The following is a 26,784-nucleotide window of genomic DNA, read 5'->3' on the forward strand; positions in this document are numbered from 1 at the left end:
GATCGTAATCAATACAACGCTTTAAAAATTATTCCGGAAGTTGTGTCGGAGAATTTTGCAGAAAACAATCTTTTACCTGAGGAAAAGCTTAATAATTTCACCAGAGGTATTGCATTTAGACAAACAAGTGCTGCAACTCACAAATGAACTAAATGTCTTCCTCGCAGATCAAGGACGGCTTCTACAAAATCGAGCTAAATAAGACTGTCTGGGAAGTACCTCAGCGTTACCAACTTCTGTCCCCAGTTGGGGCTGGGGCCTACGGGCAAGTTTGGTAGGTATTTGTGGTATACTCATGTTTTTTTAAATTGTAGAATTTCAGTGAACATGATTTAATCGCTTAAAAATTACATTCATGTCAGTATTGACATTGACAAATCCTCAGTAACTATTTCCTGTTGTCATGGTTTTTTGTATCTTTCAAGGTTAGGTTTTGTTATTGTACTTGCAAGTTTCTTAGTTTATTTTTGAGTTATCCTGTAACCAGCATGAGAATGAAGTTGGTGTGAAAATTTCCTGGTCACATGATCATCAAAACATCAATGGTGATTCCCCAATTCCTACATGTGGGTTTCCTGTATTCAGAGTAGAGCTTTTACAAAGGAGATTCATTGTTTGTTTGCTTCTTTAAACTTTCTTAAAAACAAAATGAAGCAGTTTGTTAATTTGGAACTCAACAAAACTAAATGGGAGCTTGAAAATAGATACCATCCAATAGCACTTATAGGTGCTGGAGCTCAGGGACAGGTTTGGTAAGTCTGTACACTATTTCCAATAGATTATAATCAGTTACTAAAATGTCATGGCTTCTAGAATCCCTTGAGAAATTTGCATAAGTTGTAATCCCTTAAACAATGCAGGGTGAATTTGATTATTTAGAAGCATTTATACATTATACATGTACATTGTTGGTAATTCCTTCCCCATGGATGATACTATTGGTATACAGTTGGACTACCATGGTATTCAAGTACATGTAGTAACATGTCCAATGAAGCGCAAATGAATGTAAGTTATATAGTACCTATAGTCAAGCAGAGAAGTTTAGGGGAAATTTTGAGACATTTGACATCTCCATCAGCATAATTCCATCGAAGAAACAACAAGAGGATAACACAGAGTTTAACTTTTGCTCAACAAAAAGCTCTTATTGGTCCCAGTAAAAAGTGGAAATTAACAGTTTTGTTCTCTAACAACTAGCTTAAGCCAATGCAGGAAATAATTAATTAAAGATATTTGAATTGACAAAGGATAACTACAGTACTCACAGAGAGTGTAGAATCGGAAACTCCCATTTCAGTGTCATGTTTAGGAGTGACTCCAGGAAATTCCCAAAAATGCCATAAAAATCTTAAGAGTGATACTTCCTCCAAAAGGCAATAAAATACTCCCAGCTGGGAGTTTTTTATTGTCCTGATTATCCTTTGAAATACTACCTACATCCTGTCTTACCTGTCAAGTCAACATGATTACAATACACAAGGTACATGTACATGTAATTACATGTAAATAAAATACTCCCAGATGATGGAAATCACTTGGAGGATTTTAGGAGTGGACTCTGAAAACTCTGTGATCCACTGGACTCCAAAATAAAAAGAAACCTTGTAATTTAATATCTAGTCAAGTAAAATCAAAATTGAGATTTGCCCCTTCTTCAAAGCCTTTTTAAGTTCGGAATTATTTGAATTGTGAACTGCAGACCAATCGACATTAATGATTTCACAGTACCAATTTATTTTATGTAGAATAACCTACATTTGTACATGTATCTTGCCCAGATGAAAAATAAACAACAAGATTGAATTATTAAATATTGAATGTAACATCAACAATCAGTTTGTTATCTCAGTAAAAAAAAAAACGAGTACACTTTCCAACTTCTAAAATTATCTTCATTTGATAAGATTTTTTAACTACCAGTACATGTACTTACATTTAACTTTTTACATGTACATTGTATATATATATTTTATATGCACACATGTACATGTATATACCTGGTACACATGTATACATGGCATAATCTAGGATTCAGTGAATAAGAGAAGTGATTTGTCCCTTCCAGGAGTGATAGAGAGAAGTGAATTTTGAATAAGGAGAAATTCCTTTGTGGTACTTCAGGCTAGAACAATTTGATGCATCAATATGAAGCTGTATCTGAATAACCATATAGCCTAGTACATAAATATTATAGCAGTGATTGGGAGGAGACCATGCACCATTTTAATATCACATTCCACCTGAAAATGTTCCATTAAAATCAAATTTTTCTGCAAAGAATGTTAAAGAATGGCCCATTAAAATTCTGAAGTCAACTGAGGAACATTGAAAATGACCTATTTTCAGAATTGTAAACCCAATCGCTGTTGTAGTTGACTTTAATTGACACAGCAACTTCACTTCTCTTGAAAATACAGGAGCTGACTACTTAAATTTCCATTTCACCACCTAAATTAAGCCTTGTAACAATACTTTTGAAAAGCATATAATCTGTAGGTTTTTTTAACTACATGTACATGTTGAACAAAGATAATCAACTTTTAATCAATATTCACAAACAAACTTAAGATCTTCTTTAATGTGTACCAACTTGAGATACAAAATACTACATTTGGAAATGTAAGTACATGTAGTTACACACAGTGACAAATGTACAGATAAAGCTCAAGATTAATACAAATGACATGTTTGTGTGTTTTTTTTTGTTTTTTTTTTTTTTCAATTTGAACTTTCATTTTTATTCATCAGCTCGGCCCTAGACACCAACAGCAATACTAAAGTTGCAGTAAAAAAGTTAGCCAGACCTTTCCAGTCAGCCATACATGCCAAAAGAACATACAGAGAAATTCGTATGTTAAAGCATATGCACCATGAAAATGTAAGCTGTCATGAGAACAACATATCTTAGTTTCATTTTTTACAATTAGTACCATATACATATGTATAGTCTGTTTGAGTAAAATTATAAATCTTAAAACAAAATTCTTCTGAAATCAATTTTCAAAATAATTCATTTTTTCAACTGCACTTGGCTTAAATTTAAACGTTTCACTGTATAACCATTTTGAAGGATATAATTACATTTACCCTTAAAAAAAATGCTTGAACAAAAACGAATCTTAATAAAATTTAAATAAATTCTCTGAACAAATTTTAAAATTAAATCTTGTATCTAATTTTGTTTTTTGCAGGTCATAGGATTATTAGATATATTCACCCCTACTTTAACATTAGAAGATTTTAATGATGTGTGAGTATATTCAGCCTATAGCTTAAAATCATATGAGCATTTTTGGAGATGACTTGTATATAAGCAATTGTTTCGAAATTGAAAAGAATGAAGAAAAGCTGTGATTGTCATTATTTAATAATGCTTTAATACACTGTATCACCATAACACAATGGAAAACTTCTTTTATTTTAAGACATCAATGTGTGTTGTAAAATACAAAAAAGGAAACAGAGTAAGGCCTACAAATCAAGTTCTTTGCCCTTCTCTGAAAGTTTTGTACATGTACAGATAGTTGTACAATTGTACAAAACTACTGTATAAGACAATCTAAGTATTGTACATTTGCATTAATGTACAACATCCTATATGACACATTTGAATGTGTTTGACTTTGAAGAAAACATGCCTATCATTCGAAAGAGCATATACTCTCATTAGAGCGTTATAGTGTTTACTTTTGTTAATTTGTCTGTCAACAATTTGGTTGAGGCCAAAAGAAAAAAAAAACTACACAGCGCTTGGCCGCAATAAATAAAAAAAATAACTTGACTTTTATCTAATTTATGTAGGCTACCAAAATAAATGGCAAACAAATCTATACCATGTTTGTTTGGCTTAAATGTGTTTAGGAATCATGTGACATATGAAGATGATTGAACAAAGAGACTTAATGGCACTTATTGATATTAACAAAACCTTTTTAGCTCACCTGGCTGAAGGCTATGTGAGCTATTGCCATCGCTTGGTGTCCATCATCGTGGTTGTCGTTAACAATTTTTCAAAACTTTTCTTTGATGCTACTTGACCAATTGGAACCAAACTTGGTATGAATGTTATTTAGGGTATCTTGCTTAGAACTTATTGTGGGGATTTTTGAACGTTGAAAAACATGGCCGCTGTTACTAAAAATAGAAATAGGGTCAGACAGTAGTTTTTTGCATATATCTCCAAAACCGTTAAGTTCAGCCAAATTCTGACATGTGGTGTAAGTGTTCAGCATGATGAGATCCATCTGTGGTCAAATTTTCATTTTAATCTGTTGAGCCATGTCGGAGTTATTGTCCTTTTTTGATGTTTTTTTGCTATTTTTAATGTTATTTCTTTCAAAAATCTTCTCCTCTGACACTACTTGACCAATTGGAACCAAACTTGGTACGAATGTTCCTTGGGGTATCTTGCATAGAATTGGTGTGCGGATTTTTGATCCGTTGAAAAAAAAACATGGCCACCATTACTAAAAATAGAACAAAGGGGTCACAGTAGTATTTTGCATGTATCTTAAGGTTCTGCTAAAGTCAACATCTAGGACATTCCTCAATGAAATGTTTTCATTCATAGTTTTAATAATACATTAAATTAAAAACTGAAAATTGCTAAATGCATCTTTACATGTATAGAACACAAAAGCACAAGTCAAACTTAGGAACAAATGTTTTATAACTTCTATATAACATTAACAACAAAAATGTAAACAGCATACTTTAGAATAAATCTACAGCTGTCAAAAACAAAATTTGAAGTCTGAAATTCATACAGTTTTGTTCCTAAATGTATAATGCAGTGCAAGCTAGCATTAATTTTCTTGAAAAAATTGCAATTTCTTTAAATTTGGATGAATTGAGATATTTTATACCATGATACAGCTAAATACCAACACCAATAAACATGAAATATTAAAGTTTTCCTTCAGATTTAGTAATTTGTCACAAATAATTGCTTGCTTGCACTGCATTGTTCATTTATGAACAGAACTATATGAATTTCAGATGTCAAATCATGTTTTTGACAGCTATAGATTTATTCTAAAATATGTTGTTTACATTTTTAGCTCACTTAGCCAAAGGCCAAGTGAGCTTATGCCATCACTTGGCGTTCGTCGTCAGCGTGGAAAAATTTTAAAAAATCGTCTCCTCTGAAACTACTGGACTAACAGGTTTTAAACATGGCATGATTGTTCCTTAGGGTGTTCTGCACAAAATGACCATTAGGATTTTTGATCCATGAAAAAAAACATGGCCACTGTTACTAAAAATAGAACATAAGGGTTAGATTGCAGTTTTTTGCAAATAACTCAAAAACCGTTGCCTTTAGCAAATTTATGGCATGGGATAATTTTGTTCAGCATGTTCAGACGGACCTATGCCAAAATTTTCAAAACGATTGGTCAACTGATGTAGGAGGTACGGCCCCTGAAACAGTTTTTTTGTTGTTTTTTTTTTTTACATGTATAACTTTGAAAATCTTCTTTAAATCTATTTATGATCATTGAATGAAAATAAGCATGATAGTTCTTTAGTATATTGCACTCAAAATGACTGTTGTGATTTTTAATCCATGAATAGATATGGCTGCCTATACTAAAATTGGAACTTAGGGGTCATAAGACTGGTTTTTGAATAAAATTCAAAAATTGTTGCCTGTAGCAAAATTCTGGTTCAGGTCATGAAAATGCTATGAAAAGCATTTCCTGCATTTGACAATTTAGTTGATTTTAACTTAGCCTGTCTCATTCCTCAAGTTTTTCTAATAAGCAAATGGTTAATCAGGTGAGCGATTCAGGCTCTCTTGAGCCTCTAGTTGTTGTTATTGTTATATAGAAGTTATAAAACATGTGTTGCTAAGTTTGAATTGTGCTTGTGTGTCATATACATACAAAGATGCATTAAACAATGTTTCAGTGCTAAATTTAATGTATTATTAAAATTATGAATGAAAACATTTCATTAAGGAATGTCCTAGATATTGACTTTAGCTGAACCTTAAAAACTGTTAGGTTTAGCAAAATTATTTCAATTGCTGTAATGACCCTTATTTTAAGGCCTTCAAAAGTCATCAGGGATCAAAGTTGTTAGGCAACTCCATGTAAGAGTTATTGCCCTTGAAAGATGAAAAAGACTTTTTTACAGTTTTCAGCCAATATCTTGAAAACTACAATAGATAGAAAGAAACTTTCAATCGTTGATATGATCCTTATGTAGTCTTACCAAGTCTTCTTGAGTCAAAATTGTTGTTGACACTAGTGATAGCGAACAGTCCCCCACATTAATCTAGGCCTTCTTTGACACTTGTGATAGCGAACAGTCCCACACATTAATCAAGGCCTACTTTGACACTTGTGATAGTGTTTGAAATATAAAAAGAATACTTGGAACAGACAGACATCCCACGTGATACTCAGCCATTCACCAACTACATAACAGAACAGTGGGTTGATGCTGACGACCGACGCACATGGAACCACTTCAACACAGAAGGACAACGCACAACCAACAACCTAGAAGCCTGGCATGGTAAACTTAAGAAAAAGATTCAACACGCACACCCGAACATTTTCACCATCATCAAGACTTTCCAGGATATCCAGAACGCAACCGACATAAACCAACTACAGAGAGAAGCAGGGGGAACAGCCAGACCACGTCCAAAGAAGTACTTGAACACCGACCGCCGCATTGCCATCCTCAAGGAAAGACTACAGAACAGAACCATCATGCTCATGGAATATGCCGACTCAGCATCAGAACTTCTCCACCTAGGTTAATTGTGTACTGACTTTTTGTGCAACTTGCTGATCTGTTATGTGTATATGTTCCATAATAATGATGATTATGTCTATCATATTTTAATATTAGTTTCAGTGCTAAACTTATTATGTTTGTTATGTATAATACAAAATTACATTGATATATAATAAAATATCTATATACTATCTTGTTCTCATTTATAAAGTAATTGTCTGAAGAAAACTTTAAAAAAAGAGTTTTAAGTGACAAATGAAACAAAAACACACAAAATAAATCATTCACAGGCTTTAAAAAAGTTCATAAAACTGTACTTCATTTCAAATCTTTAGATAAAAATTAAATATAAACTTATGATTGATTTTTGTTGTAAGATTTGTTTTTTTTTTTTTGCAAATCAGTTACAATTACACAATATCCTTAATACAATTATCAACATAAACAATAAAGAAAATTATACCTGGATATTAATTTATCTGAGTTTCTCATTAGCGTAAATTCCCTTTTTGGTGCCCCATAATGAAGTTCAGTGAAGAGGAACATGTATATTAATTAATTAAAAGTTGACATTTAGAGAATCAGCCCTTGTGATAGCAAACAGTCCCACACATTAATCTAGGCCATCTTTAACACTTATACATGTATTTTTATTATTTACTTTCTCAAATTATCACTAGAGTATCAAGAGAACCACTTAAGAAACCATCTAGGGGGCACACAAAAAATCTTAGTTCAACATTTTGTTCAACATTTTTTCATGTGTGCATATTCACACAAAAAATATGTTATTTTCATAATTTTCAAGTTCATAGGAGGTCCTTTCCCCCACCCCCACTTGGATCTGCCAATGATTATCATATCTGATTTAATGTACCCCATTAGACTTCATAATCTCTCAACCCAATTTTATCAATTCCTCTTATTTTGTAGCTACCTCGTTAGTCCCTTGATGGGAGCTGATCTTAATAATATCATCAAGACACAAAGACTTAGCGATGATCATGTACAGTTCCTTGTTTACCAGATACTGAGAGGGATGAAGGTATCAGTTTGTAATGACTCCTGTAGTAAAACCATAGTACTTTTTTTATCTGGTCACAAGAAGTGGTGAGGTATTATGTAATACCCGCCAAAATTTGCATGTCCATCTGTCTGTTCCCTAACAGTTTCCATATGATCCCAAAGTTTCAAATGTAGTTTTCAAATTAGGTCATTTGAACATTTTGCCATTCTTTTTTTTCATATGTGGCAGAGTATCACTTAATGCCCAATTTTTTAAGCTTTTATATTGTGATGTAAATGATATAAATATAAAAGTCAAAGGTGCATGTCACTCAGTGTGCTAATCCTATAGGTTACGAGCTCTTCCTGCAATTCATACAAAAAGTCCTGGATGATTTATTAAGTATATGGGTTTTTCCAATCCATGCTGAATGGGAACTGTAATTAATTTGTTTCTACAAGAAAATAAATTCTTTCTGGTTGTGCAAAAATAATTTGTCAATTATTTGTAATAAAAGAATTCGGATGGGTTTATTAAAATTAATGATTATTCAAAACTGAGTGAATTTATTTTTTATGAAATTGATTGAAGCAACATGAAAAAGTAGGTCAAAATTACATATGCTTGGATGAATTTGTTTTTGAGACAATGTCATTCGTAGTACACGGTTATCCAAGAACTGATGAACAAAATATGTCCTAATACTGATATCTTCAACTTTTGTGTTGAATTTCTTAGCTTTTCTTTTCACAATCATGGAAGTGTAATGTCAATATGCACTAATATGACCCTAATGTATGAAGTTTTGATACATGCACATTGTATTGTTTAGGCATAAATGAGTAAAATCCACTATTCATTTGGACAATTTTTTATATTGCACATGTCATGAACATAAATTACATGAATTGAAAAGTATTTTATTCAATGTTTATTTTATTTTTTTATTATTTTTGATTGTTTGTTTTTGACATATTGTGCATTTTTTGTTTCATTTTTTGTTGCCTTTTAGACAGAAATTATGTAGTTATTTTGAATAACTAAAAAAGAGAAAAATGCCTTTGTGTAATTCATTTTGTTTGCTTTTTTTTTTTTAAGAATTCAGTTGTGTGCAGAAAAAATTATGGAAAGTTAATATTGATATTTTCTTTTTATTTTCAGTATATACATTCAGCAGGTATTATTCATAGAGTAAGTACTGATTTGATTAAGTTGTCTTCAACTACTACTGTGTCATGTGGCTAACTACATGTTTTGTAGGCTTTACCTGTAAGAAGTAGACTTTCTTCAGTCCTATAATAAAGTTCATGTTATCTTAGACATCTGTTAACATTCCAAACTAGGAGTGTTTTCTGTTACATGAAGCTAAACACTGTGATAAATTAGTATATTTAAGCCATCCTAATGACAAAACAAGTAGCATTAGAATGCATCTAGATCTTGTATATGTGTAAGTATTTTTTTCCGACTTTATTATGTGCTAATGGCTCTGTGAGTGGGAACACCATGGTGGTCCCACGGTAGCTTGCTTGCCTCAAGTATGGTAGGTTGTTGGTTAAATCCCTGGCTGCATCACACCAAAAACTAAAATTGATATTCACTGCTCCTCCAGCAAGCATGCAGTATTGAGAGCATGGAGTGAAAACTGGTTGGCTTATATTCTAAACAATGTGTCATCCTTAATCACAGGCTGTTGCTTCTGTAAGCTAGCACAATAAAGATCTAGCTCAGCATGTCTGACTAGTACAAAGCAGGGTTTGTTCAATAGGTCAATGTTTTCGCCCGTACATACTTGAATATCTGCCAAAGGACATTAAACCACAACCAATCAATCTCAGGATGTTTAAACTATAACCCATTATGTGATGTGGTAAACCAGCACCATACACTGGTATTGAAGTAATCAAATTAATTTGTATGCATACTCTAGTTGTTATTTACAGGATTTGAAACCGGGTAATGTTGCTGTTACTGCTGACAATTGGCTTAAGGTAACTACTGTTGTCTGTTGCTTTTATTTTAGGATTTAAAGCCAAGTAACATTGCAGTAAATGAAGACTGTGAATTAAAGGTAAACTATGTCTTTGTAATCATGTAAGTTGTCCCCTTGCTTTCTACTATATAAGCTACAGTTATCTCAGTGTAAGAATATTCCATGTTTTTGGCTTAGTTTTAGGTATGGTTTATTTATGGCTGTAGATTTTGTTTTGTTTGCTGCATAGATTCTATGTCCCCTTCAAAAATACATGTAAAAAATAATTATTCCCATCTAGGCTTCTTTCAAAGCTGCTTAAACTGTGTAATAAATTGCTTTAATATTTAGTGCAATTTTCCATTAAGTAGAAACAAGCATGTCACTCAGTTGTTGTAGTTTAATTTTCTTAACATTTTGGGCATTGTTTTTTTATTACATGTTTTAATTTTGTTTGTGTGTGTTTTTTTTTTCATTTTATTGATATAGATGTTAAGCTATATAAGATATAATGCTAAATGTGCATTATTTAGCAGCCAACAGTCTATCAATTTACATTATGTTGGTGATTTTGAGGTTACACTTACCCCTCACCCCAAAAAGAAAATATATATATATTGAAGTTGGTTTATTTTTCTGAGGTCAGATTAATGGATAAAGAAGAACTTCTTTTCATTAATGCCAGATTCTAAATTTGGTATTTTGTCATTTTCACAGGTTTTAACGTTAGTATGACTTATTCATATACACCATACTTGTAGAAAGCAAAAATATATGAGGGGTTAACTCGTAACAATAATTGTTAAAACCAAAAGTTTCACCCGTACTCCTTCATTATCTTAGGATTTAGTTATGTATGCTAGATAGAGTCAATAGACCAAAGCATAGAGCTTATTTATATTCCTTCCTGTATTGCCCTGATTTAAATGGAAGGATTTTTACATAACTTAATGTGTTACAGATCTTAGACTTTGGTTTGGCCAGACATACAGAAGATCAAATGACAGGTTATGTGGCTACCAGATGGTACAGAGCACCAGAAATAGTCCTCAACTGGATGCATTATGGACAGACTGGTAAGTTCTGACCTGGATAATCCAGACTTTAAGGTGTATTTTTAGTCCTAATTCATTAAACATAACTTTTTGCAACACAGCAGTAAACATACAATTTAAATTTTTAAAAAAAGTTTATTATATTAAGTATAACAATTGTCAAAGCACTTGGGAATTACAATCTCAAATCTTGTCAATATCCCATACCATTAGTTCAAAAAACTTTAAATTAAAGAAACATCATGTAAAGATGATCAGTTGAAATGAATTTGTAGAAAAATTGCAAGAACACTCATTATTATTGTAGAATGTCTACAGATTGAGCGTTTCAGTACTAAATGTGTCCGGAATGTGTTTTTTTTTTTATAGTTAGTTGCCTTTCAAATCAAAAAGAACTTGAGCTTAATAGTTTGTAGGACATTTTACATAGATGTATTTTTTTGTATCCTTGATAGTAGCTTGTGTAACTGATATATTGTTAGAATTGAAAGAAAAACTTGAGATGATGATTCTGTTTTAGTTGATATATGGTCAGTTGGATGTATAATGGCAGAGATGTTGACTGGAAAAGCATTGTTCCCTGGAAATGATCGTATCCTATTATAATATACCTGTCTATTACTAGGGGTAATCTGGCTGTTTGTTATCAAGGGATACACAATACATGTAACTCATACACAATTTGAAGGATAATCAGACTATTACTTGAATTGTTAGCCTAATGAAAGGATGCATTTTTTATATCATCTTATCTATCATTTCAGAGTATTTTTTTTTAAACTTTCAATGCCAAAATTAGAATAGGGATACATGTATTTATTCTTGTTCTTGAAACATAGTGTATTTTATGCTCCCATTTATATAAATTTGGACTATACTGTATTTATCTGTGTTAGCTTCTAATTACTAATAAAATGTCAGTATTAATGTTAATATGATATATCAGCATACATAACTACAATGCTTCACAGTAATATACTGGTTATCCTATGTATTTAAAGCCTTTACTGGCACATATGTGGGCATTCACTAAAGTTATCTATTATCATTACCATAAAGTCACATTCAAACAAAAATTTCAATGCTTATACTCTACATCTATCATATTTTATGAGGGGTTGTATTAAAAGTTGTTAATATGAAATAATATTATCACTTTTTAGAGGAAGCTTCATTGTTGTTGTGTTATTCCTCCATACTTTTATCTCAAAAGAAATTTGATAGCATTTTTTTAACCCTTTAAGGACAGAACTGCTTTATCACCTCTGTAGTTCTGCTGAACTTCCTCTTTGGTAAAGCCATTAGTTGTTGAATATCATAAAAAAATTGTTTCATTTTCCACAGTTTCTGATAGGTACAATATTGACCTATTATATGGTTTGTAGCATATACATGATTAAATATACTGCATGTAAAGAGTAGCACAGCACCTTCTGAGCATGAATAGCATATGGGCTCATTTTCAATTTTTATTGTTTACTTGAATATGGAAAAAGACCTAGTTCAATGGCATTTAATAATAATTTTACATAAGCTATAAACATTTCTTTAGCACACCAGTAGCCTCATTTCAGAGATGGTATGCCTCTGTCCTAATTATTATCACTGTATCATGTACCCGTGTTACATAACTATTAACATATATTATACATGTTATAGTATTTATACTAATCCTTCATTGAGCTTTAACAAAACTAACAAGACATTCACCAATTGAGATTAGTACTAACATTAACTGGTACACCACCTCAGCATCTTCTTGATAAAATAACTGATGATGATGTGAGTTAATTTTACTTCTGCATGTGGTGTTGTCTCCCTTTAAACAGTTATCTCTCCTTGAATGTATGGAATGAAAGTGAAGCATGTGTGGGACAGATTTTAAACTTTTTTATGACTTTCAGTTGATGTGTGCTTCTAGTTTGTTCCAAGTCTTAGTCTAGTTAAATTACTTATGTTTAAGGGTGATGGATTTATGAGGGATCTGTTGCTTTAATACTAAATTCAATATGTAAAATGTCCTGACTAAAGTGACATGTATATGCACTCAAATAGGTTGTTGTGTTTTTATTGCTTAATCGATTCAAAATTAAAAGATTTTAGTAGGATTGCTTGGTAGCTACTATAGAATGCCTGTACGCATGCTTTATGTGTTTTGGCAATAACAGTTTAGCCTTACTATAATAATGAATTTCATAGATTAACTGTAATACCTCATTTTTCAAAAAAGATATTGGACTATGCACTTGCTGTTGTGCCTTAACAACTATTGTAGATATTGATCAGTTAACAAGAGTTCTCTCTCTTGTTGGAACTCCTAATCAAAAACTACTTGACAAAATATCAAGCCCAGAGGTAAGATTATAATGGAGAAGCCATTTAAAAATGATTATTGGGGATAATTGCTTGAAATGTTTTTAGCCCTGCTATTTATCAAAAAAGAAAAGATTCAGTAAAATTCTCCAAACCGGCCACCACTGGGACAAGAAAAAATGGCCGGTTTTGTGAAAAATAGCAAAGCATTCTAAGAGCTGTTTCCATTAATGTGTTCTATAACTCTTCACCTTGTTAGTTTGTTGGTCGAGACATGTTTAATGCAATTCAAAACTTTTGGCCTCTTATAACATTTCAAAGCTTGCATCATTTGTAATGATCTGATTTTACAAACGGTTCTGCCGACTAAATAATGTTCACGGTTTTGAAAGAATGTGTATTAAAGATCAAAAGGCTATTGATGGTTATTAATTATTTGTATTGTTTTCGATAATTAACTATCAACAAAGTCTAATAATTTCACCCCTATGTTGTTTCGGCTTGGGTATAGGTCACTTTAATTGACAGTGTAAAGATCGTACTATTAAATGACTCCGGTTGCCTGACGTGTGTACACACCAATTATAACAGCCAACCAGTAACAAAATGTAATGTCTGGATTAAATTTGTTGTCTAAACTACTGTGCCCTTCAATTATCATCTGTCCACTGATGAAATGCAAACCAGTCAGTGAATGAATTATTAATAGCATAATATTACGTAATCATTTAGTTTTGTTGACACATTTATAACAAGTGAACAATAACCGGGCGGCCGGAATTTGAGAGGTTGTTTTTATTTGAAATATGAAGCTAAAACCGGCCGATGTACAGTTTTAAGGGGTGGCCGGTCTATTGAAGACAAAACACACAGGTTTTAAGGTATATCGGCTGGGACTTTTGAAAACAGCCGGTTTGAAGGAAAGACCGGTTTTCTGGGGGTCTGGTTTGGAGAAGTTTCACTGTACATCTTTGTAAGTAAAGTACTTCCTAAGTTTCCAACCACTTATATCTTTTTTTACTTACAAGTCAAGGCATAATCTTTAAATATTTAACTTTTGATGTAAATGTATTTTTTGTTCATAAATATCTCTGTTAGCTTTTGTAATTGGTTTTTATATTGTTTGTGTCTGAGGTATTAGCCTGTAATTATCCAATGAATTTAGTTCTTTTATCTGTTTTATTTTAGTAATTCATCTATTAGCATGGTTGAATATACATATACATGTTCCAGACCAAAAGGGTATTGGGATGTGCATGAATAGTTTAGATCGTATGTGTTGTAGATCATATTGGTTTATTTTTTTAAATGACTCAAGATAACGATAAATTAATTTTTATTTAATATATTCCCACATAATTTGAAAATTGCTAAAAAAAAACATTTTTCAATATACATAATCACATCATTTACATTTGAAATTTTAAAATCCTTCACATTTTATGCAGATTGACCGCATGTGAAAAGGTTATTCAAAATCTACTGGTATATTTGTTAAACCCTGTTTTAAAAATCTGTTCTTTTAAACCTATTTATACCCTTGCTCCAAAAGGATGGGGTATACTGTTTTACACATTTTTTGTATGTTTGAAAAAATATGAGTATGGTCTTGATTGTTGGTGTACAAGCCAAATACTTGTATGGTCAGGAAAAGGAATATTGTCTAAATTGTTGGAAAAAGGTGCAACTTGATATATATTTTAGGCTAGAAGCTATGTTGCCTCCATGCCCAAATGGCCAAAGAAAGATTTCCGAGAGGTGTTCATTGGTGCCAATCCTCTTGGTAAGTATGACAAAATGTTCATTTACTGTTTTACTACCTGAATGAAATGCTGACACTCACAAACACAATTTAGCATTGACCAGGAAGTTGTTAATGATTAAGCAGTGTTGCCAAAACTCAATTCTAACATTTTATTATATTACCAGTCAAAAAATACTAGAACTTTGAACAGACTATTGTATATGGTTACAGAATTTAAACGCAATTGACTTTAGTATATACATATGAATATAATGAGAATTGATATGGTGAGTATATAAAAGAAACAACAACCCCACTGGGATGAAAAATGTCAGCTCAAGGCCACACATTGGTCTTCAATGAATGACGAGGAAACCTTCACACCACGGCAGACTGCAACTGTCCCCAAAACAACTTCATACACAGGTAGAGTAAAATAGTTACCTCTATATACTCCAGCAACATCAAGTAAACTGAAAGTGAAACAAAACAAGACAAGACATACAGAGGCCATAAGTTCTCCATTTAAGACAGGTGCAAAAAATGCAGGGGGGGTTAAAGTACTTTGGCCTTATCACAACCCTCCCCCTTTAAAACTGGCCACTGTGAAAAAATATTACAAAATTAAACATACCTAAAAATCATTAAAAAAAGTCTGAGTTCCTCCTTAAAACTTAAATAAAGAAACTGATTATACATTACATAAATGCACTGAAAAAGGACTACTAGCAGTTAACTGACAAGCCAGCTCCAGTTAAGTCTTCATCATATGTGGCATCAATCCTAATTCTTCCCATGGGTGGTTGAGAACCACAGTACATCGTAAGTCATACAATTTGGGCACAACCTATGTCATGCCAAAAAATAAAATGCTTTTAAATGCAGTAAGTTAATTCTATGTATTTTTAAGAAGCAGACTTTTGAATAAAACAGCAAATTTACATACTTATAATGGCTGTAATTACATTATTTTTTTTTTAAAGTATTAAAATATGTTAGACATACATTTATCTTCATGATAAAACCCATAAATATCCAAACCACTGCACTATGGAACAGTCTTCACTAAATTATTGTGGACTACATTTAAGGTAGATTGTATATACACCTTTTAGAAAGCTTTCAGTTTGTCGGTCTTGAGCAATATACTGTGAAAGTACTAATATTCATTGGGTACCAATTTTTGTGGTTTTGGTGGTAGGCCAAACCACAAAATTTCGTTCCCAAGGAAAAGGAGATTTCCATAGATATATAAACAGAAAACCTCAAAACCAAGAATTCAAGAATCTATGAATTTGTGTTTCTTCCCTAATCCATGAAAATTGGTATCCACAAATTAAATACTTTCACAGTAACTGAATCAGATGTACATATTGATGATGAAGTTTAGATCTGATGTCTTGTTCAGATTGTATTGAAACAGAAATAAATGCAACCTTATGACATAAGGATTTTTCTATTATTTTTGCAGCAATAGATTTAATGGAAAAGATGTTAGATTTAGATTCAGAAACTCGTATCACAGCGGAACAAGCTCTTGCTCATCCATATTTAGCTCAGTATGCCGACCCAAATGACGAACCGACTGCTCCACCTTTTGATCAATCATTTGAAAACATGGAACTAAGTATACCTGAATGGCGTAGTAAGTATCATTTCATAGAAATAGAGGGGAAAGTTTGTCATAGGAGTTTAGAAATTACTAGTTGAGATGCTAGTAAAATGCCTGAGAGATCACAATCACTACAATACAAAGGTAATAATCCAGTGTTGTTCTTGATGATTTGCTGGGTCTTAACATTTTGGGTGTAAATTTCTCAGTCAGATATCTTAATGTATTTGACAAAGGAATTTTCATGTGGTGGTATTTTCACAGATATTTCAGGACTTTGAATGTAACATGATATCCTCCATGCAAAAATTCAACATTTCCAGTAGATGAAACTTAACTTTTAATGTATAGGAGATTGATGTGGAAATTAGAAATCTTACACCTGTATAAGTGCAAGATCGGGAAATCTCAGACACCTGAGGATAAGATTTAATCATTCTCTAACGAGGCTCCTCTGAGATAGAGAACTATTACTTCTTACCCAGGTGTGTCTGAGAATTCCCAATCTTACATGAGAAAAGTTTGTTTGATTCTTTTTCTCACTTCAAGTTAGATTTTGATTAAATGACCTGCATTAAACAGCTGATTAGGCAAGTGATACCGTATATACTCAAGTAGAAGTCAATCCGCCTGTAAGTCGGACCCCCTCTTCAGCCCGAAATTTCTGGAACCTTGTCTTGACCTGCTTATAAGTTGGACTGATTTCTGACAGCTGCATCGCTAACATTCCCCTAATTACAATGAGTTAACCTGTTTGTTTTGACAACTTCAATAAATATTTAAATAAATAATTCCAAGCCAGAGTGGTTTTTATAGTAGGCAGTAGTTAAATTTTTGACAAACCATGTGGATTGTTCTGATATGCCATTTTTCTCATTCAACTATAATATTGATTACTTTTGTCTTGAATTATGTTTTTGGGTCCTATTTCTATTACACCTTTGGATTTTTGGCTATATGAGTGCACACAGGAAAAAATCGATACACAAAATGGATGTGTGGGAAATATGAATAAAATCAGTATTGTGGCAAAATAAAGACTAAACAGTAAATATTCTTTCACATATCATATTTTAGCTGTAAAAGGTAGAAGATGAAGATTATCTTCCTAAAACTGACATTTGAAATTTAACATTAGGGGTAAACGGTGCTGGCCTGGCTGTTCAGTGTTGGGTGTCACACTCAGGTCAGTTATCAAGCTTGTGACATTTTCAAGCAGAAAATTTTAGTTCACAGTTGAGATCTTGCCTATAAGTTGGAACCCTTCCCAACAGTTAAAAATTTAGTCCCAAAAATCTGACTTATAGGCAAGTACACGGTATGTCATGACCAGGTTTAATAATTAGGTCACTTCAAAACAGTATAAACAAACTGCAAACAATAATCAATCACTGGTTATTCTCAGTAAAATTATTATTTTGAAAGAATTTTCAAACCCATTTGGTAAGTATTGATTGTTCTTAATTCTTTATTCGGTTGTTCAATTTTTTTTACGGGAAAGCGCACGTTCTGTCTCCACCGGTGGGTGAGATAAGGAAATCTTGCACATCTAAAAATAGGAATTTTATTGTCTCTTTAGTGAGAAATCAAGTTCTTTTAATTAAAATTATTATTTGAGAAAGTAATGGAAAATATATCTTATTATAATGTCAACTTAGTAATTAGAAATTTGCTAAAATTGACAAGAAACAAGACATCTCAAGTTTGTTGTACTGTTACCTTGTACACTTTGGCTCTCAATAAATTAAGCTGTTTTTTTTTGTAACAATTACAAAGAATTTTGTATCAATTTCAGTAAAAACATTTACATATTTTCATGATGTGATTTTTTTTTCTTTGCATAGGAATGTGTTACGAAGAAGTTTGTATCAGTTCTAAAAAATTATATTTTTATAATTTTATGGGTTTTTTTTCTTTTCACAGGACTTTGTTATGAAGAAGTTGAAGGCGGGCCTCCATCTTGATTTGAATGTTACTGTACAGATTTATATTACATTTATATCTTGTTAGATAAAGTTAGTTGTTCAAAGTTTTAAGGACTCAGTTTATGATCAAACATTTTTATACAACTGTGTATATCATGCTTTTGGTTGACTGATGGTAGAATATGCTCTGTTATAATCACCATTCTGTTGTTTTTGAATTTTTTTTTTAATTTTACTTCTGTAGAAATATAAGATGATGAAATATGATTTTTATTTTTGGCATCTGCAAGTAGATGTGGTGTTAAATCTATAATGTTTCATATGACTGCATTTACATGTCTGATTTGCAGCTATTTAAAAAAAATTGCAATAATTTACATTACAGTTTATTTTTCAATTTATAAATCACAACAATAGCATGAGATAGTAATGTCTATATGTACAGTCAATAATAATAGTTGCATCTCAAGTTTACGTTCTTTATCATTAATTTCATTTGATAGTTTTTTTTACTTTTGAAGTAATCAAACAAATGTAATGAAACCATGAAGTTTGTCATTTACTGGAGATTCCACCTTTTTGCTCACATACAAATATGAAGGAAAATGAATTATTAAATATTTACACATTAATGATGTAAATGAAATAGACTTTTTATACCTCCTTCAAATTGTAACATAATTTTTTTTATCAGCATAATTACCAGCTGTATAGTTATTTTGTACTTTGAACAAAATAATCAAGACCATACATTTACAGTTTCTCAATTTCTATGTCGGACTATCTGTTCTTTTAGCAATTTAGAAATTTTACCTTGCAAGATTGTGCATTCATCTTTAGTTTCAAAATTCATTTTGTTATTATCCTGGGCTGTTTATTGTTTGTAATGAAATTCTTTTTGTTGTTAATTTGTACCTCATTTCAAAAACTGTGCACTCATTAAAATCCACAGAAAATTCTGAACAAAAATATTTTAAGATAGTGCTAATACAGCTAAAAATAGTCTTTTGATAGTATCATGTATCAGAGTAAATTTCTGAGCTTAATAATGATATGTTAAGGCTTTGAAATGATGGAAGTGATTATTTTGAAGTTGAAAATATGTAGTTTTAATTCTACTTATGGCATGATTTTTTTGTATAAATCATTTTTATGACTGTCTATTTTTTTTGTTAAATAGATTGTTTGCCTTTAATTGATTTTAAATACTGGATTAGTACAGCGGGTCATACAGAAAATGGCATTAAGCATTCCATCAATGTATATACATATAAATTAAATGTATATTGGTATACTACAAAAAGAACCACCAGAGAAAACTATTTAAGATTTGTTATCATAGAAGATTATGAAGTAAAGTTTGTATTTTTGTTTTGATTGTTGTTAACCTGCTATCGTTTTTTTGTCTGTGGACAGGACTGTATAATAAATTAGATTTCAGATGTATTGTAGTAAGGCAGCATGGAAAGTTTTAGGGAGTGCCATAGAGGGGTCATGTTATAACATTGGAGGAGGGGGTCTTGTTATGATATCAGAGCCAAGTCCATGGTATATAGATAAGTATGGTGTATGATATTGTTAAGGTATTTGTTATGATTATATAGACAAGAACTAGAAGGATAGTCTTGTCGGGGGTGTATTTCTTCAATTATCAGTTTTTTCATGACTTGAATCTGAAACGATATTCAATGTAGTATCATTTGTTGCTAATTATAAATTATGATTTTTATGTGACTTTAATTAGGTGAAATCTTACTTTTGTATCATCATAATATTAGTCAGGTGAGAATTGTAATTAATAAAAATCTAAACATACACAATAACTTTCTTTATACAAAAATGATTATCAAAGAGCAGTTAATTTGAATTATTTAGTTCCAAAGTAAGGGATAAAAAAATGAGAACCTTAACAATGTTCTTTAGATTTTTAGTAACTTTAAAAAACAGGTAAGAAATGTTTCCAGGAATATCCTGATACTATGTATACTGTTCCATTAAGTGAACTTTGATTCAAGAGTTTTTTTGCATTTTTTTAAAATTAGCAGTGAATATTAATATGCTGAATTTACCTACAGCTATGAGAATTAATGGAAACATTTTATGATATTGTAATTTAATGAACTTGCAATAACATTATCTGTAGTTTAAGATGTTGTTTCATGAATGGAATCAGTTATTTTTAGAAGAGTGTTCTCTACTGCAGTGCAATTGACATGTTATGGAGGTTAGGTTTAAATTTGATGTTTACTGAACGTACAAATGTATTTCTTATATTTTTTCCAAATCAGTTTTTGAAGGCAAGCACCAACAAGTTGATGTACCAATTAAATGAAGTGTTTATGATGAAATGATATTAGATTTTCCCTTTAAGATGTAAACTGTAGTGAAGCAATAGGCTGTGCAGTGTGATTTAACAGAATTTTACTTAACTGTTTATTTTATTGGTAAGGAGTAATTTTCTTGAAATGTTAAAATTTCTTTAATTCATGGAACTATGTAATTTTTAGATTTCATTCAATCATGAAAGATTTATATGTACATCTTACATTCCGTTAAGAATTTGAAGTTTGTAATTTGGTGCCCGTACACATAAATGTTTCTATACAGTATGTATAATTGGCAACAATTTAAATTTCATCATTCTTTTAAATTATAATTGATTTTCAAGACCTTCAACCTGAAAAAAAGAGACTTACTGAATTTATGAAATTCTTCAAAACATTGAGTAGGCTAAGATTTTTTAAGCAAACTGTTAGTAGCTATGGTTTTTATTTGTGGATTTGATTAGAGATGTTCTAGTAATACAAGACACTGTCTACATTAATTTCACTCACTATCATGTTTTTGAGAAAAAGATGTTTGGTTTGTAGTATAGAAATGGATTCTATTCAACTTTGAATTATTTAGAATGAAGAAAACTCTTTTTCGTTCACATTACTAATTTTTATTCTTTTTTTTATACTCAGCCTTTTTACCTATTATGATTTTGGAAAGCTATGTAAAGTCTTGTGCCAGACTCATAAGAGTAGTTAATGGATAGTTTTGTTACTATGGTGAAAAATTCTGACAAAAATGATCAAATAATAGCTGGCAACACCCCTTTTTAAAAACCCTGGATCCACCCCTGGAGTTTGCTTCCCCCTGAGATCATCTACTACTATGCAAAGTCAATTTCTATACAACAAAACATGCACATTTTTTTGCCGATAGACTAAATATAAGTTCAGTGTGTATGTCTGTTAAATGCTTGATCTAGTTCATATTTTATGCATCATTATTGAATTCAGTAGGAAAAACAAACTATCATGCAAATAAAGCCAACAATTTTCAGGTATTGTCTTCTTGTTTAATGTATGAATAGTTTGATCTTACTATTATAGGATTAGGAAAATTCTTCTAACACTGATGAATGTATATAAAAACAACATCACTGCCACATGCTATTGTCTCTTGAAAATCATCCCAAAACTTTGATTGATCAAGTGCTTATTGTTTTACATCCTATTGGAGATATTTCATGCATTTCAAGATAAGATTCGACCCTACTCTCTAATCTGGCATGCTGGGCCAGATTTTTATTGTAGCAGTAAACAGCCTGCTGGTAGGCTTGTTAAACTGGATACATTATCCTGACTACGAGCTTACCAGTCCTCTCTCTTTCTCATATATATGCCATGTGCTTTGTGGAAAAACAGTGACTACAAATTTGAAAGAATTAAGTATGACCTGGTTAAGAAATGAAACTATGACCTTCAGCATTGCAAGGTGATTATGGGACCATTGAAAAAAGTCCGAGTCCTAGTATATGGATGTTTTGATTCAGACAAGTTCTTATACATGTACCAGTAATAGCAGGCTAACTCATGAGTATGATTAGAACAAAATTACCATGAGCTCATTAGAACCTCAAAGCACAAAGGTGCCATATTTTCTTAGTCTGAATTTTAACCATTTTATTAACAACCCCAGCATGTAACATGCCAGGGGTACCCCATTTCACCACCTGGGGCACACAACCCAGTTGCTCTGTGGGCAGAGCGCTAGGTTTCTGAGTACTATTTAGTCGCCTTTTACGATAGGCCTAGCGCTGCTGCAGGCCTATTCTTTTGACACCCGGACCTGCACGGGGCTTTTTTGTTATTAAACAAAAGCCACTAACGGAAGTTACCCTTTGTTTGGTTATTTTAAATATATTTAAACAACGCACAGGCTGGGTGTTTTGTTGTTGCCCTGCTATTGTGTTTTTAGCTGCCAAGACCTTTTAGCCGTGTGAGTTAATGTCATCACTTTGCGTTCATCGTCGTCTGTTGTAAAGTTTTTCAAACATTTTCTCCCCAGAATTAACTCGACTGATTGAAATGAAACTTGGAATGATTGTTCCTTAAGGTATCCTGCACAAAGTGATCTTTTCGATCTGTGAAAAAAAAACATTGCAGCCGTTATTTAATACAGAACATAAGGTTTAGCTAATTTCTGGAGTGGTAGAATGTTCAGCAATACTTGGGGGTATTTTCAAAGGAGATCATTAAAAAAAATAATGGTAACATTGAAAATCTGAAAAACATGTTGAAAAAGGGCAATAACTACAAGATCTGTCAACAAATTTTCATGAAAATTCATACACAGGTAAATCTCACCATGTTGGACATTCCAAAAACATGCATGTATTTGTCCTGTGTTGTGGACGGGTTTTTCAACAATCGGTCGGCATTCCATGCAATCCTTTCACTCTTTATGAAGCTGACTTTACAGCTGATCTTATCCAAAAGAAGGATTTGCAAATCATTTAGCCAGATCCCTAGATCTCAGTTTCCGCGACATATGATGTGTTAATACATTCCTAGATTCTGGGATTTTCTACATCGCATATGCATCTACCTCAAAGAGCTAAAGATGAAGGACACGACAAGAACACTGTTATAGTAGACCTTACATTCTGACCTAATCTTAGAAATCGATGAAAAGAGAAACCTCATGACCAAACTAAACGACAAACGCAATGATTTCTCGTTCCGTATCGTCAACTTTCCTTTTATGTATGCAACATCCCTTCATCACATGCATGTGCTGCTTTCATACCACATCTCATGCATTATACCAGAGCTTGTCGACTATTTGTACCGCGCTAGACTTCTTACAAATAGGCTTCTTAAATATGTTGCTACAAGACCGAAATATATACACAAGTTTTTGATCGTCATCACGCGCTCGTGTGTTGTTACGGTGTATCCATCTGCACCATGAGAACCGATTTGTTCACCCTGTCATAGCTTTCTTATCCTCTTTCGTCTACCCTGGACGACATTTTATGAGCAAGTATTTATGCAAGGTTTCTTTAATGAAAGGCAACAATAGAAAACCACTAGAGGAGCCTCCTTACGGCTACGCTAATCAGCAGGTCCGCTTTTCGGAATGTCTGGATTTGCCATTGTAATTAATCCCTTTTGGGATTCTACGCTGTAGATATTTTTTACCACTACCGATCATTAGCGCCGAATCCCAAAGGAATTACCATTGTTATCCACCAAACTTTTCGCACATAAAAGCACCTCCAAGTATAAATCCGCCTGTGCTATAAAATTTACACTTACAGTATATTAGGGATCCGCCGTTAGGCTGGCAGTTTTGGTCGGGCAGAATATTTTTAAAATGTACCGTTAGATTTATTTACTTAAATTTAATTCGTCTACCCCGGAGGTAGCAGTTTAAAATGGGCAACTCACCAGGTGTATACACATCATATGACACTTACATGTACCCCACCGGTGCACATTGTCTTTGCTCCCAGTTTTAGTGGAGTCTAGGTTGCTCGTTTCTTTTTATTACTTTGTGAATGTTATTTTGTTATTTCATGTTCTTTATTGTGACAGTCCATTTTTTATTCTATTCGTTGGCCTTACTTTGTGTTCTTTTTGATTACCGTTCGAATGGGACAAAGACCATCATATGTAGACATTATAGAGAATATAGCTCAATGTGCTGCTATCGTAAATATTTGGACAAATTTCCATTCTTTAATGATAGAAAAGGGACGACATAGAAATTCCCTGTTACAGAACGTCCATGTACATCTGAGCAAGTAGAAAGTAAAGAACATTTCTTGCCTCATTGTACTCACTATGAACAAGAAAGACAAAAGTTAGTGCTGATAAAAGTATTGTATTTCAGGGGACGACCATTTGGTTCAGAGCGGGGGTAGTTCTGGTCGGGGAAGAATATCATTTTTTAAAAATTGCGAAACAGAAAATTTATTTTCAAATACTCAGTAACTTATTTAACGCGTCGGTATTTTTTTGCCAATAATCGCCAATCATGGGTCCTCTCGGGTAGAAACATAAAGTACTATGATTACGATGATTTTAGAAAAATGTTTGCAAATGTACAATATACCGTAATCACGAATAATCCTCACAAAGTCGGAATGTAGTTTCTGCTCAAGGGTTGTTCTCCTTTGTATATCACGTGAGGTCGTCGCAGTTTGACACAATAAACTGTCAGTAATGTTTTATCGAAATATGCGCATTGTTTGCCTCTTTCCGAACAAGCCTTGTAATGACCATTCATGCATTAATAAACAATTCTGGCAAGTTATTAGAACATGTGTAATATACATGTATATAAATGTATACTTAACAATTCTACACCTGCTATAAATGTTATTAGACAAAAGATGTTTTGTTTTTTAAGCATGCAAGCAAATGAGTCGATGAATTCAGGACTTTATCTCTCCTAAGTTTTATCAATTCTGTTGTTAAAACCTTGAATAAGAAAGATTGCCAATTTTACAGTCATCAACCACAAAAGTTTGGAGGTTTCATCTAAATTCTTAAAATTTTGACAATCGCAATCGACCAGTACGTATATTCTTGTAAATGTGACATTTGGTTTAGAAATGAACTTCATTTTCAATGCCATTTTGTGTACAGAAATTGTATATCGTCTACTTAACTGGAAAATTAGATACTTATTTCTCATTCAAAAATAGTTTCTAACAAATAGGCTTCTGGAACAGGGTTATGTTGCTACGAGATTGAAGTCATCACTACAGAAGTTTTATGGTCGTCATCATGAACTCCTGGATCGTTATGTTGTATCCATCAGCACCATGAAAACTGATTTATTCAACGGGTCATGGTTTTCCTTTCCTCGTTTGTCTATCCCGGACTTGACTTTGAGCAACTCGGCGGGTGTTTCTAGAAAAGCAGAGGACGCTTACCCTACCGGTGCACCTGGTCCATGCTCCCAGTTTTTAGTGAGTCCGAGTTGCTCATTTACTTTTGTTACTTTGTATGTATGATTTTAGTTACTTTGTGTTCTTTGTTGTGTATGTCTGTTTTCCATGTCTGGTCTTTGTCCCTGGATTACATTCTTTTGATTACCGCTATAACCTTGGTTCCCTTGATTACTCTTCCAAAGAGAAAAAAATACTTAAATTTAGAGAATTTTCAGCTGAAAATGATAAGCTGCAATTTTTTCAAATTTAAGTATTTTTTTCTCTTTGGAAACTATTTTTGAATGAGAAATAAGTATCTAATTTTCCAATTATATTGCCTTTCTTTCATCGAAGAATGTTCAACTTTTGCATATCATCAGCCCTTTTATAATTTATCAATTGAAAAGTAATTGAAATAAGTTTCTGGTAGTCCTAATTTCTCCAACAAAAATTTTACACAGTAGTATCAATATGAGTGGCCGTTCATGTCAAAATAGCGTTATTTTCATCTAGATGTAATTTTCTATCTAGATACTTCTCACAACTATCTATATACTTCGCATAACTATCTAGATGCTTCATTCAAGTAAACAGATGCTTCATTCAAGTAACTAGGTGCTTCTTAAAAAGTATCTAGATACACAAAAACTCATCACGAGTATCTAGATACTTGGCTAAAAGCATCTAGATCCTTTTGAGAAGCATCTAGATGCTTGTGAGAAGTATCTAGATAGTTGCGCGAAGCATCTAGATGCTTGTGAGAAGTATCTAGATAGTTGTGCGAAGCATCTAGATTCTTTTGCGAAGTATGTAGATAGTTGTGATGAGTTTTTGTGTATCTAGATACTTGTTAGAAGTATCTAAGAGTAATCAAAGGAACCAAGGTTATAGCGGTAATCAAAAGAATGTAATCCAGGGACAAAGACCAGACATGGAAAACAGACATACACAACAAAGAACATAAAGTAACTAAAATCATACATACAAAGTAACAAAAGTAAATGAGCAACTCGGACTCTACTAAAAAAACTGGGAGCATGGACCAGATCTAGATAGTTGTGAAAAGTATCTAGATAGAAAATTACATCTAGATGAAAATAACGCTCTTTTGACATGAACGGCCACTCATAGTTTCACGTTTGGATATTACCTTCAAGCATAGGAGAATATTGAGGAGAAAAGATGGCGAAT

At 32.4% G+C, this 26,784-nt stretch overlaps 1 protein-coding gene across 4 annotated transcripts; it reads left to right on the forward strand.

Moving 5' to 3' along the window:
* The first annotated feature begins 6 nt into the window (after positions 1-6).
* On the forward strand, positions 7-21,710 carry LOC148627363 (mitogen-activated protein kinase 14-like). Of its 4 annotated transcripts, none has more exons than XM_088571771.1 (12): positions 7-274; positions 2,752-2,881; positions 3,195-3,253; positions 7,687-7,798; positions 8,921-8,950; positions 9,783-9,830; positions 10,693-10,807; positions 11,307-11,378; positions 13,062-13,141; positions 14,804-14,882; positions 16,315-16,488; positions 18,379-21,710. In XM_088571771.1, the coding sequence occupies exons 1-12, from the start codon at positions 153-155 to the stop codon at positions 18,417-18,419; spliced, it is 1,062 nt and encodes a 353-aa protein (XP_088427897.1). In that variant the 5' UTR covers positions 7-152; the 3' UTR covers positions 18,420-21,710. The 4 variants fall into 4 exon arrangements, with proteins under 4 accessions (XP_088427897.1, XP_088427888.1, XP_088427878.1 ...); XM_088571762.1 differs by lacking the exons at positions 7-274; positions 13,062-13,141 and adding exons at positions 524-752; positions 12,489-12,568; XM_088571752.1 differs by lacking the exons at positions 7-274; positions 9,783-9,830 and adding exons at positions 530-752; positions 9,703-9,750.
* Positions 21,711-26,784: the final 5,074 nt, after the last annotated feature.

This window comes from Perna viridis, chromosome 1 (genome assembly GCF_037379345.1).
Source record: "Perna viridis isolate PV_CMFRI_1.1 ecotype Kerala chromosome 1, ASM3737934v1, whole genome shotgun sequence".
In the NCBI taxonomy this organism is placed as follows: domain Eukaryota; kingdom Metazoa; phylum Mollusca; class Bivalvia; order Mytilida; family Mytilidae; genus Perna; species Perna viridis.

Bases quoted from the DNA above. Each gene is read 5' to 3' on its own strand.
- LOC148627363 (XM_088571762.1), top strand. From the start codon at position 565: ATGTGGGTTTCCTGTATTCAGAGTAGAGCTTTTACAAAGGAGATTCAT. The intron at 12,569-14,803 runs GTGAGTTAATTT...TATATATTTTAG, and splicing joins ATAAAATAACTGATGATGAT to GCTAGAAGCTATGTTGCCTC. The intron at 16,489-18,378 runs GTAAGTATCATT...TTCTTTTCACAG, and splicing joins AAGTATACCTGAATGGCGTA to GACTTTGTTATGAAGAAGTT.